Below are 17,778 nucleotides of genomic sequence, written 5' to 3'. Positions count from 1 at the left end.
AAATGAATTTCTTATTTGAAACTCCGTTAAATTCACTTGCAAATGCATAGCGTGCATCAATAACTCGTACTTCTGGCAAATGCACAACACGCTTTCTTGATAAATCCGAGCGTTTGAGTTTTCTTGAAATAATAGGCTGAGACATATTAAGGCCAGCTGCTGAAAGATTTTCTTATATTGCTTCTTGCGTACAAAGATTATTTTCTTGTACGCATAATTCATTAATATTTTTTATTTGCGCGTTCATAGGTCTTTACCTCGTTTTTTTATCAGAAAACGACTTTGCAATCATGTCGTCGAAGTCTCCTCTGCTTAACTTAACACTTAAGTTAAGCAGAGGAGACTTCGACGACATGAATGCAATCATGTCGTTGAAATCTCCTCTGCTTAACATAACGACAAGGTTTTGAACTGTGTGCATAGATAAATTAAGAAAAGTGGAAATGCTTGTTGTAGATTCATTTCTTTCAACTAAATGCTAAAGCATTTCAATATACTCTTTTGTACTCCTGCTATTTTCTCTTCCATCCATAGGGTAAATATTTAAGTATTAATAATAGTTATAAATAATTACATTTAAATCTAAATAAATGAATATTTAGATAAATAATAATTTAATCAACCAATAAATTTAATAACAAAATTAAACAAAGACCCAATACTAATTTAAATAAAGCATCATCGAATGTAAAAAGTCTTCGTCTTAAGTATTTATAACCTCGTTTACCAGGAAACAAGAACAATTTGTTTTGAAACTTAGGACGAAGACTTTTTACATTCTATTATTTTACTTTTAGGTCTTTGTTTAATTTTATTATTAAATTTATTGATTGATTAAATTATTATTTATCTAAATATTCTTTTATCTAGATTTAAATTTAATTATTTATAAATATTACATAAATCCAGCAACAACTTTATATTTTAATTATATCTATATAAAAACATAAAAATTTATTCATTGTTTATATAAAATTATGTTAGAGATTTTATGGGTGGTTGACTCGCGTATAAACACGCATATAAGAATAAATAAACACGCATATAAGAGTGAATAAATGCTCATAAAAGAATGAATAAATGCGCATAAAAGAATGAAGATTCACAAATGGAGTAATTCTTACTTTCAAACATTTTGTGATTAAAATAATTTGTGTTGGTGTCATTATCACCGAGAATGCCACTTTCTTTCGAAAATTTAATTATGAAATTTTCCTCTATTTTTAAAACAGTTCAATTTGAAAATTAGTAATAGTAAAAATAAAATTTCGTTAATTAATTAAAAATATTATGAAGATTAATATTTGCTTTTCTTTGCTACCCAATCGCTAATTATTAATTTATCATAAGATATGTATGCAAACTTACCAGCCGCTCGTTCGATCTTTATTTTCTCCTTCAAACCTTTCCTGATTTTCGTTGTTTAAGAACAGAAATAAGGATTTTTTAGAAGTTTAGAAATATTGTGGATTTTTAAGACATGTGACACAGACTGTGTAAAGAGTTAGCACGCTCTTCAATCCTTGATAAGTTACTGTGTTGTTTTCCAATTTGTCACATACCAAAAGATTAATGGATGTCACATACACAAATTTGTCACATGCCAAAAGATCAATGAAATGCTTGGAGAGCCAGGGTCTCATCCGTTTCAGAGCAATTTCTGAATAGATTGATATCATTAACGGAATTTTTAATATGTATGTTACGATTGAGTTACTGGTCCAGTAAGCTGTATGTGTTTGTGACATTTTGTATTTTATTACAAATATATATCTTTGATATGTAAGAGCATAATAAATTGAAATACCACCAGCAGCAACAAAAACTATAAGCTCCTCTCTATGGTTGTTGATGTTAACGTATTCATCTATTGTCACTATTGACGTTTCACCCATTGGTTTTGTTTTCTTTGGGTTTTCCGCACCACTAGTGTCTTTTTTAGTTCCATCTCTTTTTTTACTTCGTTTAAGCTTGTAAGACCAAACTCCGTTGCAATAGCTTCCAAAAGTTTGCTATTTTGCTCTTTAGTTTTGTCAGTTTCTTCTCTATAGTTTATTTCTTATTCTTTATATACTACCTTTTTTATTTTCTAAATATGGAAAATATTTATGAAAAAAAGCGATCAAAGCTGTTACCTAAACGCGGAGAAATGCTATTGTTTATACATTATAATGCAAATAAATTCAAAGCGAGTAATAAAATCTGTATTTCTTGTGTACAATTAATTCTTATTTCTTTCAACTATATAACTTGAACAAAATGATTTTTAAACATTAAATTATTTTAAAAGATTAGGACTTTTGTGTTCTGAGAATCAGATTTTAATAATATTTAGAATTTCTTTTATTCTGTTTATTACTGCAGCGATAGTTCAAAAAGTTTTTTCTTATTATTTATTAACACGAAATATTCGATGTTGTCAGCTGGATTATTTTATTTACCGGCCAGATATATGATCCATATATAAATTTACTTTCAATTGTTTTTGTTTATCAAATATGAAAACAATTAAAAGTAATTTTCGTTTTTGTTTTCGTTCGACTTTTAAAGATCTTCTTAGGATGTTTGCAACCCACGGCAACTTTACATTTTTTGGTTTTAAATCTATTTCACGTTTTGGAAAATTTATAACATATATCTCATTATAGGATTTTAAAAATTAATTGTAAGTTAAGTTACTGTCAGATAAAGCGTTTATATCTTTCCGAGAAATGTAATACCAGGAGAATGCACCGCGTGAGTTTTTTGAAGCTAATTTTAAAGTTGGCCCATCTTGGTTAATTCAAAACAACTTTCCGTAACTTAAGATTTGGCTAGAAACTTTGTTCAAACAAAATCCAAACATTGCGATAAACAAATGAATAATTTGCAGTTTATGCTTGCATGAGTATTCTACCTTATAAATAGTTATTTGTTAACTGATTGTTTTCTATCGTTCATTCAAAAAACATTCGGAATATTGTAACTGAAATTCAGATACTATCCGAGGTATCTCTCTAGCTTAGCTATATAAATAAACTGATAAATATTAGATAAACAAATAATTTTTATTATGGGCTTTCAACGTCCTTAAACGTAAACATGCCGATAATTATTAGAATAGCTTATTTATCGACAAAAAATAGTTACAAAACGTACCTAGAGCAGTAGATATGTGTAAAATAATGATATAATGTCTGTTTTCTTATTATATACTGGAGAATGATTGTTTTTTGTCCGTCAACTTTATACGCAGATATCCAAGGGGCGCCAAATAAAAAGTAAGTACCTATAAAAAAAAAAGGTCCTTCATCTATAATATAGGAAAACTTTAATAAATAAGGGCGCCAATCAGGGTTGCTGTCCCAGGCGGCGTGATGGCTCTCGGCGGCCCTGCCAAGGTGAGCTGTTGGCTCTGACAAAATAAACGATGTTGACAGTGGCGGATTAAGACTTTTCGGGGCCCGGGGCTATTTAAAAGTAGGAGGCCCCGTTCCACTAACAACGACAAAAATGAGTAAAACAAAGACTTTCTTGAAAACGCTATCACTGATATTTATTTATATACAAATTTTATATTTATTTTATTGAATTAAGTTGAGTGATTTTTTTCTGCTTTTCTTCCCCGCAAACTCTGCAATCACATCGCTGAAATCCAAAGTTTCTAATAGTTTTGACTCAATAGTTAATCTTGCTATATTACTTAAACGACTATGGACCATTGTTGATCGGTGCATGTTCTTAACTCTTTTAAGAGTAGAGAATGATCTCTCTGCCTCGCAGTTTGTTATAGGAATAGTTAGAAACAAGCGATATGCTATATAAACATTTGGAAATGCATCAATAATATCGGTTTCAACAATCCAATTTAAAACATGCAAAGGAATCAATGTGTTTTCAGTCTCAGATTTATCTTTTTTATGCGAAAAAAAACCCGGAGGCTGCAACTTTAATAATGTTACAAATTTCAAATATGAAACTATCTTCTAAATCATTTGAGTACACTTCTACAATTTATTTCGCGCTAACTTGCAATTCCATGGTACTAATAGTTAACAGCTTCGATAGAAATCCAAATAACTTATTTACGTGGTTGTAACCATCACTTCTTATAGTTAATTGCGTCACAAGTTTGTCAATAATGACAATAAATTTATTCACTCGAAACTTGTCGGATACGCTTAAAGAATCAACTTGGTTTTCTCCGTTGCTCAATTTTTTAATTACCTTTCTTTTGTTCTTATCCGAATAGTCTTTTTCAATAAACGAGCTAAGTTTTTTTGATTCATTCTCAAATCTCGTAAAGTCGTTTCGTAAGTTTTTTACAAAGTCAATTAGTGAAAGTAACATACTGCTTGCTGTATGCAAATCTAATTCAACTTTTTGAAGAAATTTGCTAACTGCATTAAACCTTTTAAGTATGTGATGCCAAAGTACAGCCATGAATGCAAACTCTAGCTTAGTGATCTTATTTAATAAACACAAAGCTTCATGACGAGTACCAGATTTTTCTTCTTTATCCTTACCTATATGACATAGCGCTGCATAAATCCCATCAAAATTTTCTACTAAACTTTTTGAAGCATCTGACCTACATGACCATCGTGTATCTGATAGGCGCTTGAGTGTAGCATAATTTCCTTTCAATAAATCCCATCTATGTGTTGAAGCTACAAAAAATGAATACAAACTCTGGAGAATGCCAAAATAGTTGATAGAATTGATGCATTCACTGACACTGCACTGCCCTACTAAATTTAAAGAATGTCCAGCGCAGGGAATATAAAAGCTAATTCATTCCGCTCTTTTAAACGTGCTTGTAATCCAGAATATTTACCAGACATATTGCTTGCATTATCGTATGCCTGTCCCCGACAATTGGTTATATCAATATCATATCTTTCCAGTAGATCTAAAATGTCAGTAATCAAAGATTTACCGTCGTGGCTTTTAATTTGTAGAAAACAAAAAATTCGTTCATACACGTGGCCATTTAGATAATAACGAAATATCACAGAAAGTTGATCCACGTGAGAAATATCAGGAATCGAATCTACGATAATTCCCCAGTATTTTGCTTTTTTTTATTTCGGTAATAATTTGCGTTAAAACCTTTTGAGACATAATATCAATTAGCTCTTCACAAATAGTTTTAGACAAATAATTTACATTACCTTTGCCTTTATTTGCAAAAGTGTCAATGTGTTGCTTTAAAACTGGATCAAATTGAGTCAACAGTTCTAACATGCCTAAGTAATTTCCGTTATTTGACGATCCTATAACTTCATTATGGCCTCGAAATGCTAAACCTCTTCCGGCTAAAAAATGAATATCCGCTACTATTCTATTTAAGATTGCAGACCAATAATTAAATTCCCTTTTAATCTGGCTTACCATATATTCATAGATATGAGTATTTTGTTTTATGAATTCTATCCACTTAATCATACATTGAATATGTTCGTTGCTGTTTTCGTGGCCGAAAATAGTTTGTTTAGCTTTTTTCCAATTGTAAAAGCCACTTTTGACAAATACGTTGTCGTAATCCGTTGAAAACAACTTGCAAACATAATAAAATACACATCCAGTGGATTCAGAAAACATTAACCATTTTTGGTCACACTTTTCGCCATTATTCATCACTTTTTGAAAATATTTAACCGAATAATATTTGTACTGGTTTTTGAACATCCGCTTCGAAGATTCGAAATTAGAGTCTTTATTTTGAAAAAAAGCTTACCCCTTGTTTAAATACTTCATACGTTCATTTTCCTTTAATTGTAAGGGCCATAAAGCAGGGTCTTCGCGTAGAATGGTATCTAGGAAAAAAAAATCATGATAAATAAGCCTAATAAAAAAATAATAAGTGACAATTTATAGAATAAAAATATTAACTGCCTAAAAAGTAAATTGTTTGTTTAGCAGATGTTAGAGGTGTCATTAAAGATAGTAAAAATTGGAGTACCTGAGTCAAGCTCATTATTATGCATTGTGGATTCAACACTTTCAACTCCTTGAATTTCATTTGAAGGACCTTGACAGGCTACTTCATTTTCCCTGTTATTGTTTTTATTATAATCTACAGTTTGTGGAAATTGCATATTAGTTTGGTTTAATGAAAAAAAATTTGTCATTTTCGGAAGTTTAGCTACCATTTCCTCTCTCTCTCTTTCTTCAATCTTCTTCTAGAAGCTCCACTTTTATACTTTCTTAGCATTTTAATTATAACTGTATAACCTGAAAAGTGTTAAACTGTTCTTTTTCTCTCTTTCACGAATTTAGCGCTTCAGCTATTAACTGCATTCACACAAGAACTCTTTTGTGCGGAAGTACAAAAGAATTGTAGAACTGCAATCGTTAATGCATTTTCAATAACAATATAATTATTAAAGTCATTAATAATTTTCCGAAGGGAATTGTTTTTGTAGCAATTTGTGAAAATGTTACATTCAATTATTGCTATAAGGCGCTGCTACCAATCTAGTAATTTTTTTTTTTGTAGAAGTAGTTGCGCTCCTTAGTTGTCAAAGATCGGAAAAAATATATAATGCAGCGTTTTTGTAGACAGTTATTTTATTTTTATGCTTTTGTTTTCAGACAATTTAGTAAATTTAACTTTGGCTCTTTTAAGTTAATAAAAGATTTAATTTTCAGAGTTAATAAAAAATTATTTACTTTGAATCGGGGCCCCTAAAATTGTGGGGCCCGGGGCTATAGCCCCCCTAGCCTCCCCTTCCCCCCCCCCCATCCATAATCCGCCACTGGATATTGATGTGAAAGCAGACGTGAAAATCTAAATTAAATATTTTTTCACGGTGCTCTGTTATAAGAGCATTTAAGTTATACCGCGAAATCATTATCGAGTTTGGTTCAATAAATTGCAGCCACGCTATTTCAAAACATGGAAATAAAAATCAAAATTACGTCATGGAAAAACACAAGAACTTTCAACAAACATTTTAAATATAAGCACTTTTATAACGATTCGGTTATGATTTTGGGTAATAAATAAACACCAATGGCCGCACTATTTGGCTTACCTGGGGCATTTTCCTCTCCAATTGGTCAACGCATTGGTTTGTTGTTTAGTGTATATTATTATCAAAAAGTTATTTTTAAATTGAAATTAATACACACGCACACACAATATTTATGAGACCAGACTACCAAATTGAAATTATAACGACACAAATTAAAACCATAGAAAAATTTAAACCTATTCTGAGTTATTAATACATGAATGTTGAAATAGTAATAATAATAGTAATTATAATAATAATAATAATAATAACAATAATAATCAAATTCAAATCAAATCAAATTAAATTTATTCTGAATAAAGATCTTACATCAACATCACATATACATACATGCATATACACACACACATACACATAAACACATACTCATATACATATAAACACACATATACATACAACATACATACCCATATACACATACATAAATAGATACACATACACACATATATACATACATACATATACACACATACACACACACTCATACATATATATATATATATATATATATATATATATATATATATATATATATATATATACAAATAGACACATACCTACATACATATGTACACACACATATACGCGCATACACATACATACACACATATAGAACAATGTTATAATAATAATTATATCACATATAACAATACAGAAGCAATAACTATAATGACCCACAATAATTCCAACATTTTACAAACAGTATCTCTTTAAAAAAAAAGCATGAAGACGGGTTTTAAATTGTGTAATAGAGTTTAGGCATTTAAGGTGAAGAGGTAATTTATTCCAAGATTTTACGCATTGGTTTGTGATTGATTTATGACCGTATTTAACCGAAGAATGATTTTGGATAAATAATTTAAGGTTACTACAAGATACAAAATAAGGGAGGGAGGTTTACTTGCTCGCTATTCCAGACAAATATACAATTTAATAAATGAACAAGATCACACAATTTCAAAATTTTAGATAGAAAGTATAGGATACTAGAATTAGAGTGATATTGTTGAAAGTATATTATTTTTAATGCTTTGTTTTGCAGATTAGATATTCTTAAAAAAGCTTTTGTCTGGCTTTGTCCCCAAACCTGACAAGCATATCGTAAATGTGATCCAAAAATAGCATGGTATATGTTGAGCAGAGTTTCATGGTTGACATAATGTTGAATTTTGGATAGCATCCCATTAGATCTAGACAGTTGCAGTGCTAAGTCTAAGGTGAGAGGAAAAGGATAGATTCGAGTCAATTTTGATTCCAAGATATTTTAAAGAAATTACAGGATAGATTTTTTGGCCGCTTAGTCTGAAGTTTAGGTGTTTAGTGATTTTAGATTGAGTTGATTTGAAAATGATAAGCTCAGTTTTGCTGGTATTAAGACTTAATTTGTTGGGTCGCAGCCATTGAAGAAGATTGGATAAATCATGATTTGTATGTTTGTTGATTTTTTTTAATGATTTGTTCGTAAGGAGTAAGTTTATGTCATCAGCAAAATGGTAAGCAGTTAAAAATTTTAAAGACATATTGAGATCATTTATAAAAATAAGGAAAAGCAACGGACCTAATAATAATAATAATTATAATAATAACAATAATAATAATGACATATATATATATAAATTTTAGTTTTAAAATTTATTTTATTTTTTCCTCGTTTTTAAAAATTTAAAATTTTTAGGCATTCTCTGAATAAACTAAGAGTAGATATAAGGTTTAGTTATAAAAAGTTTCAATTCTTGTAGATGAAAAAAAATTACAGCATGTATACTTAGATTTAAAGTTCATCGTTAGCATCTATGTTGGTGTTTTTAACAAAGTCTTAAGTGAAAGTTAAGCACTATTTGTTCATAGCATAAACAAATCCAATTAAAGTTTTTTTTCAACTTAGTTTATATTTACTGATAACTTACTAGCCACTAGTTATGATAATAAATTTCAATTTTTTTTTTTTAAATAGCATCAGTGTTCATAACAGTGAAAATAACAGAGTTCATAAAAAAAAAGGAAACTTATATGACATTAGTCAGATAATTCTCTTATAGTTTCTTATGTCTGGGCCCAATAAGACAGTTTTGTACCCAAGTGTAATCTCATACCACTAGATATATATAGATAGTATGAGTATGCGAATAAGTGTGCCTGAACTTGAAACTAAATAAATTAAACAATGCACTTAAGAGAAGTTCTTAAAAAAAGTTTTGAAATGTTTTTTCAATGTCATTTATTAAAATTTCAGTTTTTGATCTCAACATACAAATAAAAAAATAGTTCTTCCAAAAAACGATTCCAAGGTTTTTTTATATTTTACCATTTTTACTCCTTTTTTTTGGTATGAAAAACAGTATAGTTTATAAATATATACTTTACATTTAATTTTGCAGATTTAGGCAACTATTGTCCTTATAAATTTATTTTCTGTTATGAATAAATTGAAGTCCTTTTTATCTAGATGTTTTGTTACAAATGAAGTCCTTTTTATCCAGATAAATGAGGTCTTTTTTATCCAGCACCTGCATAGAGTTGCAAAAAAACCTGTTTTGTTCCATTGGTGTTTTTTTGGGTCAAAAAAAAATGTGTTTTTTATTTTTATGTGTACTTTTATGTTTTTTTTTGTGTTTTTCTGCCTATTTTAAGCATTTTTTAAGTTTTTTTTGGCATAAGTTTTGGAATAGTTTTATTCTAGTATAATTTTAGTATATAATTATTAAAAGTGCAATTACATGTATAAACACCAATTTAACTTATATTTTTAATAAAAAAATTAAGTTAGTTATATGTTAGTTATATATCTAGGCATACTGTATGGGAATGATTATAATGATTATACTGAACTTAATTTCAAAGAAAATTTAAAAATTTTGAATTATTATTATTTACTGAGTTTCCCAGACCACCTTTACCTGATGATTCGTAATTTGTTTATTTATAATTCATTCCCTATTGATTACAAAATAAAAAATTGAAAACATGATACAAACAAATAAAATTGAATATATAGAAAATAAGAAAAATAATAAAATCATTAATCATTTATATATTAAAAGTTTTATTTTCATAAATTTAATAAAATACCTTTAAAAGTCAATTGCACTTTTCCAACTCATATAACTCTCTATATAACTCCTATTGCAATATTTATATTTACAATATTGGGTTATAACCATTAAAAAATGAGATATTACAGAACTATGTATATCTTGACTTTAGTATGACAATTTTTTTTTGACATAGTTGATTCTAAAACTAGTATATAATATATACTAGTTTTCAATTTTCCATGTGCTACTAAATTGAGTATTCGCAATGCATTAATAGGTATTGCAAATCAGAAAGGACTTAGGATTCAAAGCACTGCTGTCGAGGATTGAGTCGAGGAAATTCTTCACTTTGAGCTTATTGAAGTTAAGATTGATAAAAGAGTAAATTCTAAAAAATCAATGTAAAAGGAGCTGTATGAAGCCATTTGTAAACAAGAGGTAAACAGGTTTTATCTATTTTAAGATGTAAATAGATTCTATCTGTTACCCAGCCTCACACTCATTCTTCATCTATTAGATGCTGGCATAGATGTATTTGTAATACATTGTTTCCAGTTTAGGATGTTGGATGCTGGATCTTCTTGACTAGACAACTCATTCTATTATCTCCTAATGAGCTCTAAAACTCAGTTTTTTGGTTCTGAGGCCGGTTGGTAGTCAGGTTTCCTGGACTCTGTGGTAGCTCTCAGAGGGACTGATTTCATCAACAGCTGTAAAATATTAGAGTACTAACAGTGCTATGTTGCGCATGAATGGTGTCCCTATTTGTCCTTTTTTTCTGTTGAGTCTTATCTTGTGCAAAGTTCACCAGACTACTACTTGCTCTTTGTGAGACTAATTTCAGTTTAGCTGTCTCATCTTGTGATCTTAGTGTTATGGTTATTTTCCTTTATTTTGTAAAAACTCCAATAGTCATATGCTTGACCTGTGTATCTACATTTGTACAAATTCACTCATTTGTTGGGAAATTTGGTTTGAATCCACAGACAATTCTTTTATGCATTTTCATTTAGCATTACTTCACTCTATCACCTTTCTCTTTGTTTTATATTGCTCTCCTTTACCTTAAGACTGCACTCTTTTTGATATTATTTCTAATCAAATTGACCAAGCCCTTTCTCTTTATCTTTCAGCCAATGTTGTTGGTGGTGACTTTAAAGCTCATCACACTGAATGGCTTGGCTATAGTGTCAGTGACTAGGCAGACATAAAAGCCCACAACTTTTGTCTTTTTCAATCTCTTACACAAATAGTCAACTTTCCAACTTGTTTTCCAGACAATCCGAATCATTTACCTTCTTTACGCGACTTTAGTCTTGTTTCTGATCCTAGTCAATGCTCATTTTCTCCACATTAACCTTTAGGTGCTTCTGATCACGGTTTGATCTCTTTAAAACTGATCACGGTTTGATCTCTTTTATTATTTTTCTTTTCATCATCAGAATCCCCATATCATCATACCTCTTACAACTAATTTAAAGCTGACTAGGACTCTTTCCTTGATTTTCTTTGTGATAGCCCTTAGGTAGAAATCTTTTGTCTTGCTGCTGCCGAATATGCTTCTTACATAACTTCTTATATTTGGGCTGGCATAGAATCCTTTATTCCTTCTCGACGATTCCAAGCCAAGCCTCACTTTTCTCCATGGTTTTCCCCTCATGGTGCTGCTGCAATTTCCAATCGTAATCATCAGGTTCATATCTATCAGCAAAATAGTTTTTTAGAAGATAGATATCTGTATACTACTGCTAGAAACCATTGTAAAAAGATTTTGTCTAGTGCTAAGCCTGCCTGACCTTCATATCACTCCAACTTCTGTATCTAAAGTAATTTTCCTTCTACAGCTTGTGGTCCGGACAGCATAACTTTTATAGTCTTGCAGAAAAGTTATCTGAAGCTGTTGCCTATACTATCAAAACTATTTAACAAGTGTTTATCAGAGTCTAGTTTTCCAGCCTGAAATCAGCATATGTTATCCCTGTTTTTAAAAATTGTGATAAGCAATCTGACTCGTCTAACTACTGTCCCATTAGTCTTCTTACTATCATAAGCAAGGTATTTGAGTCTTTAATTAAAGAACACTTAACCTCTCATCTTGAATCTAATAACTTATTTTCTGATCATCAATATGGATTTCGACCTTCTCGTTCTACTGCTAATTTGTTAACGGTAATAACTGATAGATTTTATATGTATTAGATTGATATGGAGAGGCTAAGGCTATTGCTTTTGACATTTCTAAAGCTTTTGATAAAGTTTGGCATACCGGTCTTCTTCATAAACTCTCTTCTTATGGTGTATCAGGTAACATCTTTAAGATTATTGAATCCTTCCTTATCAATCGTAGTATAAAAGTTATCCGCGATGGACAGTACTGTCCTTCAAGTACTGCATATAAAAGTTGTCCTTGATGGACAGTTAATATATATATATATATATATATATATATATATATATATATATATATATATATATATATATATATACATATATATATATATATATATATATATATATATATATATATATGTATATATATATATATATATATATTGTTGTGTGCGTATATATATATATACATATATATATATATATATATGTATATATATATATATATATTGTTGTATGCGTATATATATATATATATATATATATATATATATATATATATATATATATATATATATTGTTGTATGCGTATATATATATGTGTGTGTGTGTGTGAATTATATGTGTATATATGTGTGTTTCTTTCAACTTAGTTTAGTTTTAAAATGTATAATTTTCACATCAAAATTTTTATTTCCGGTAAAATATTTAAGATCTGTTTACAACATTCTCAATAAAAAAATTTTTTTGTTTAGATAAAGCTACAGATTCATTTCAGCCGTCTGAAGATTGGATGTTAATATTAGAAATATGTGATATGATAAATGAGACTGATGAAGGGTAATTTTATATGGCTTTTAAATCAATATAAACTCAATAATCATCATCATCATTATCATCATCATCGTCATCTAATGATAATGATGATGATTTTGTAAATTGATTATTATTTTTAAAGTTTTTATATAATTTCGCTTCTTTTGAGTACCAGGTTGACATACTTTAGAAGAACTTTTATTTTCAAAATTTTAGGGACCAGTCAAATTTTTAAGGGTCTTGAGCTACCCCTAAAATAATTTTTTGTTCAAAAAAATTTTAAACCTAGTGTTTTAGTATTATATAGAACAAAGTAAAGGGGTAGGAACAGGTTTTTTTCAAAAATGTTGTTTTAAGAGCCACCCTAATATATATATATATATATATATCATACATCAGAATGCACTTTTTTATGCGTACTGATATTGAGTAAATACTCACATCATTCTCAATATGTAACTCATCATACGCTAACTGAAAATCAAAAAGATAAAAAAAAGAAAGAAAATATATTGCTAATATATTGCATATGATAAGGAAAGATTCAACATAAATGGAGGATGTATATATTATAAAACATAGGACACAAAATTATAAAGGTATGACAATTCTCTTATTTTATCAAACCAAAATGATTAATTTAAAAATTAGTTAATTAAATTAGTTAAAAAAATTAATTAATTTAAAAATTAAAATTAGTTAATCCAATACCGCTAGTACCGATACAGGAACACCAGTATTACCGGGCTTTTTTAACTACCGAAAAACCGGTTTTGTGTTGGCTCAATACTTGTATTTCAAAGTTTATGTAGAGGTAGTAGTAGGTAGAGGGCTTGTGTGTGTTTTAGTTAAAGATAAAATTTAAATTAAAATTAAAATTAAAAGATAAAATTCAAATTTAAAAGTAAAACTCTTTCTTCCTTCTATTAACAAACAGGGTGTTTTCATTTCTGCAAGTGTTTTTATTTTTTTTATTTTTACAATTAACGCAATATGCATACTATTATGATTTTCTTAAAGAACAACTCTTTTTATTTTGTGTGTGTGTGTTAATGATGCAATAGTTTGAAAAATACACAATATTTTTTTTAATGCTTTACTCCAGCCAGATATATTTGATGACTTGCTATTTCTCATCGAAAATATATTAAATATGAGTTGTAGAGATATAATATTTCACTTAAGCAATATATTTTCATAAAAATAACTGCATGAAATCGAAAAATTTTCAACTTTTGTTCGTGGCTTCCGTGGTGACCATGCATGAACTGGATTTAAACAACTGCTGTAACTCTAATAATTTGATAGTAGTGCAATCCTGTAACTTTCTGGAAATGTTTACTAATATTTAAAATATAATTTAAAAAAAAGTATACTACCTGAACATATATTTTACAAGGAATTAAAGTTTATTTGTCTAGTAATTTAAATTTGCATTTTTCTATTCTGTGCATGATTCCGCCTAAAACTTATTTTTATTCTGATGAATTCTTTTTTTATTCTAAATTGGTTCTTTGTAAACAAAATGTTTATACAGATTAGAATTAAAGAAGAGTAAATTGGAAGTTGCCAGTTTTATTTTTATGAAAATAATAGACAAAACATATACCAGTTTTCATGCATGTTTTTTTTTTAAATGTTCACTTATTTTTCTTTAACGTAGAACATGTGTTTAAGAGTATTCAATACCGGTTTACCAGTATTGAAATTATTCAGTACTGAAATACCTGTATTGAAAAATGATTTCTGTATTGGATGTACTAATTGTTATGAGTTTTAGTGTATGTTTTCTTTAAAAGTAAATTTTCGAGCATCATTGATAAATAGAATTCCATTTATGCTTAAGTAACTAACCAGTTTGCTATCTCAAAGTTTTTTTGATATGCTCTGTAAAAACAAATGTTAAAAGGCTTGATGACCAACAAGTTAAGTTTTTGTTTCCTATTCTTTTTTTTTATTTGTTTGTTTTATTGAAATATTTTAATTTTAATTGTCTGATGAGCCTGTCAAGCAAATGAACAAAATAGCTTTCAATCCTTTGCATGACTTCAAAGTATTACGTTATATATATGAAAATATATATATATATAAAAATATATATATATATATATATATATTTATATATATATATATATATATATATGTTTATATAATATATTATATATTTATATATAAATATATATATATACATATTTATATATATATATATATTTATATAATATTATATATATATATATTTATTTACTTATTATATATATATATATTTATATATATATATATACTTATATAATATATTATATATATATTTATATATATACATATATATTTATATATATATATATATATTTATATAATATATTATATATATATATATTTATATATATATATATATTTATATATATACATATATATTTATATATATATATATATATATATATTTATATAATATATTATATATATATATTTATATATATATATATATATATATATATATTTATATAATATATTATATATTTATATATTTATATATATATATATATATTTATATATATACATATATATTTATATATATACATATATATTTATATATATATATATATTTATATAATGTATTATATATATATATATATATATATATATATATATATATATATATATATATATATATATATATATATATATATATATATATATATATATATATATATATATATATATATATATATATTAGTAGTATAAGAATATATATACATAGAAATTTAGACAAACCTAGTCTTTTATTTATATAATCGCTGATGTGGGTCATACTTACAGAAAGTGATTTTAGTTTAAAAAATTTAACTTATTGATTAATTATCGATTAGAACTGACATTTAAATTAGACTTAATGATCATTGGTTGACAGTTGATAATCATTAACACCATTGGTTAAAAGATGATAACCATTAAAACCATTGATTGACAGTTGATAATCATCAACACCATTTTCTAGTTTATTTTTTTATATATTTGCTTTTCATTTCATTTTATAAAAAAATTTTTGTTTTGAAACTTCATTATTATAACTTAAAAAATCTTTTTAGACCTAAAGACGCTATAAAAGCCATTAGAAAACGTTTAACAAGTAGCCAAAAGAATAACAAGTGCATCCTGTATACATTAGTTGTATGTTTATTTTTGTTATTTTATTAAATTTTTCTTAAAAAAATATTTGTTATCAAAATCAGTGACTTTTTTCACTATTCATCTTATATATGTATATTATTGATAAATAATTCTTTTCATATATAATATACTTATATACGCTATTAATTTAATTTTTGATACCTCTGTATACATGCTATTTCTTTTTAAATTTAACTGTGTTATGTTTATGTTTATATATGACTTTGTTACTGTTTATCATACGTCTATGTATAAACTTCTATTACATAAGTTTTTACTGTTAAAATAAAGTTTTATTAAGGTTTTAGAAGCAGCAGTTAAGAATTGTGGAATTCGTTTCCATAAACAAGTAGCATCAAAAGAGTTTCTGTCAGATTTAACCAAATTGCTTGGAGGACACAAAGTAAGATACAGTATATATTTTTTTGAATTTATTATGTTTCTTTCTTTTTATGTTGTTTTGAGCAAATCAATTAGAATCTCTTGTTATGAAGAAGTGAAAAATACTTAACATTATTCCTCATTTTTACTCTATCACTTTTTAAGTCTCTATAATTTTTAAATTAAATTTTTCAATTTGAAGCATTAGGTTTTTCCTAAGGTGTAAAAAAAGTATTAAATTAAAATAGTGGAAAAAAATTCTTAACTTAACCAATTTTAAAATGTTGTGTGTTTTTAAAATTACTTGCATTATATGTTAACTGTTGTATTTTTTGTTACAATTAATTTATTGTTTAATTGTTATATTATTGTTACTTGCTATTGTACTGTTCTTTGCATATCAAAGGCTCTAAATAAAATTTGATGTGCTGGTTTACTTATAAGCATATTTCATATCATGTATCTGGAAAAGTTTTGACACAATACCCTTGCCTTTATGATGACACGATACTCTTGTCTTGACATGATGATACAATACTCTTGTCTTGACATGATGACACAATAGTTCTGTCTTGACAAAAGTCAAAATTTTTTGACTGCTTAGAACAGGTAATTAAAAAGTTTTAAAATATTTTAATGATTTCAAAACAAGAAATCTAAACAGCATTCTCTTTAAATTCAAAAACTCATCCTGCAATTTGAAAAACAAGATTTAAATAAGCAATATTAAAAATAATTTCTCAAAAATAATATTTTTGAGATTACTAGTTACTAAAAAATCATTTATTGCATAAAATTTAAAATCACACAATTCGCCAAAGTTAAATTACACTTTTAATTGACTAGACAAAGGCAACAGACTGTAATTTTTAATTTTTGAAATAAAGAATCAAAGAGAAAGGTCAAAGATCGAGGAAAAACGCAAGGATTAATTTTTGATGAAAAACACAGGGAAAGGAAAGAAAGGATTAAGGAGAAAGGCTGTAACTTTTAATTTTTGAAAGAAATATCAAGGAAAAGAACTAGTTAATATTAAATAAAGTATTTTATTTCTGGCACCATTTTTGTATTAATTTCTAAACTTGGTTAAAAATAAAATTTGTTTTTATGTGAGTTTTACTTATAAAAAAAAATAAAAATAATTATAAAAAGTTAATGAGTACAAGTAAAGACTTGCACTAGATGATAGATAAAGATACTGCATTAGCAGATAATGATTATAATTAGAACCAGAAGATAATATAAATCCTATA

General features: G+C 27.2%; 2 protein-coding genes across 2 annotated transcripts in view; one reads left to right on the top strand and one right to left on the bottom strand.

The window, feature by feature from the left end:
• Positions 1 to 253: 253 nt before the first annotated feature.
• LOC136083486 (uncharacterized) lies at positions 254 to 6,080 on the bottom strand. The gene is made up of 8 exons (XM_065802889.1): positions 5,945 to 6,080; positions 5,742 to 5,798; positions 5,154 to 5,621; positions 4,817 to 5,056; positions 4,069 to 4,649; positions 3,613 to 3,926; positions 1,961 to 2,045; positions 254 to 478 (listed from the first exon to the last, which is right to left on the bottom strand). Exons 1-8 carry the CDS (start codon positions 6,078 to 6,080, stop codon positions 254 to 256), a joined length of 2,106 nt encoding a protein of 701 aa, XP_065658961.1.
• An 800-nt stretch (positions 6,081 to 6,880) lies between these two features.
• Positions 6,881 to 17,778, top strand: part of LOC100207762 (TOM1-like protein 2) — a 49,939-nt gene continuing 39,041 nt past the window's right edge. Inside the window, exons 1-4 of the mRNA XM_065804016.1 lie at positions 6,881 to 7,055; positions 12,919 to 13,003; positions 16,063 to 16,144; positions 16,446 to 16,547. Coding sequence (XP_065660088.1) covers positions 6,998 to 7,055; positions 12,919 to 13,003; positions 16,063 to 16,144; positions 16,446 to 16,547 — 327 coding nt within the window. The 5' untranslated portion in view covers positions 6,881 to 6,997. The remainder of the gene's footprint in view (positions 7,056 to 12,918; positions 13,004 to 16,062; positions 16,145 to 16,445; positions 16,548 to 17,778) is intronic.

Source organism: Hydra vulgaris, chromosome 08 (genome assembly GCF_038396675.1).
Source record: "Hydra vulgaris chromosome 08, alternate assembly HydraT2T_AEP".
Classification (NCBI taxonomy): Eukaryota; Metazoa; Cnidaria; class Hydrozoa; order Anthoathecata; family Hydridae; genus Hydra; species Hydra vulgaris.
The sequence above is the reverse complement of the archived record's forward strand: the minus strand, read 5'-3'. Positions and strand labels throughout refer to the sequence as shown.

Coding starts and splice junctions, on each gene's coding strand:
- LOC136083486 (XM_065802889.1), bottom strand. CDS start 6,080: ATGCAATTTCCACAAACTGTAGATTATAATAAAAACAATAACAGGGAA. Junction 2,046..3,612: donor TTCAGCGATGTGATTGCAGA/GTTTGCGGGGAA, acceptor AATAAACTATAG/AGAAGAAACTGACAAAACTA. Junction 479..1,960: donor GTCTTACAAGCTTAAACGAA/GTAAAAAAAGAG, acceptor GAAATGCTTTAG/CATTTAGTTGAAAGAAATGA.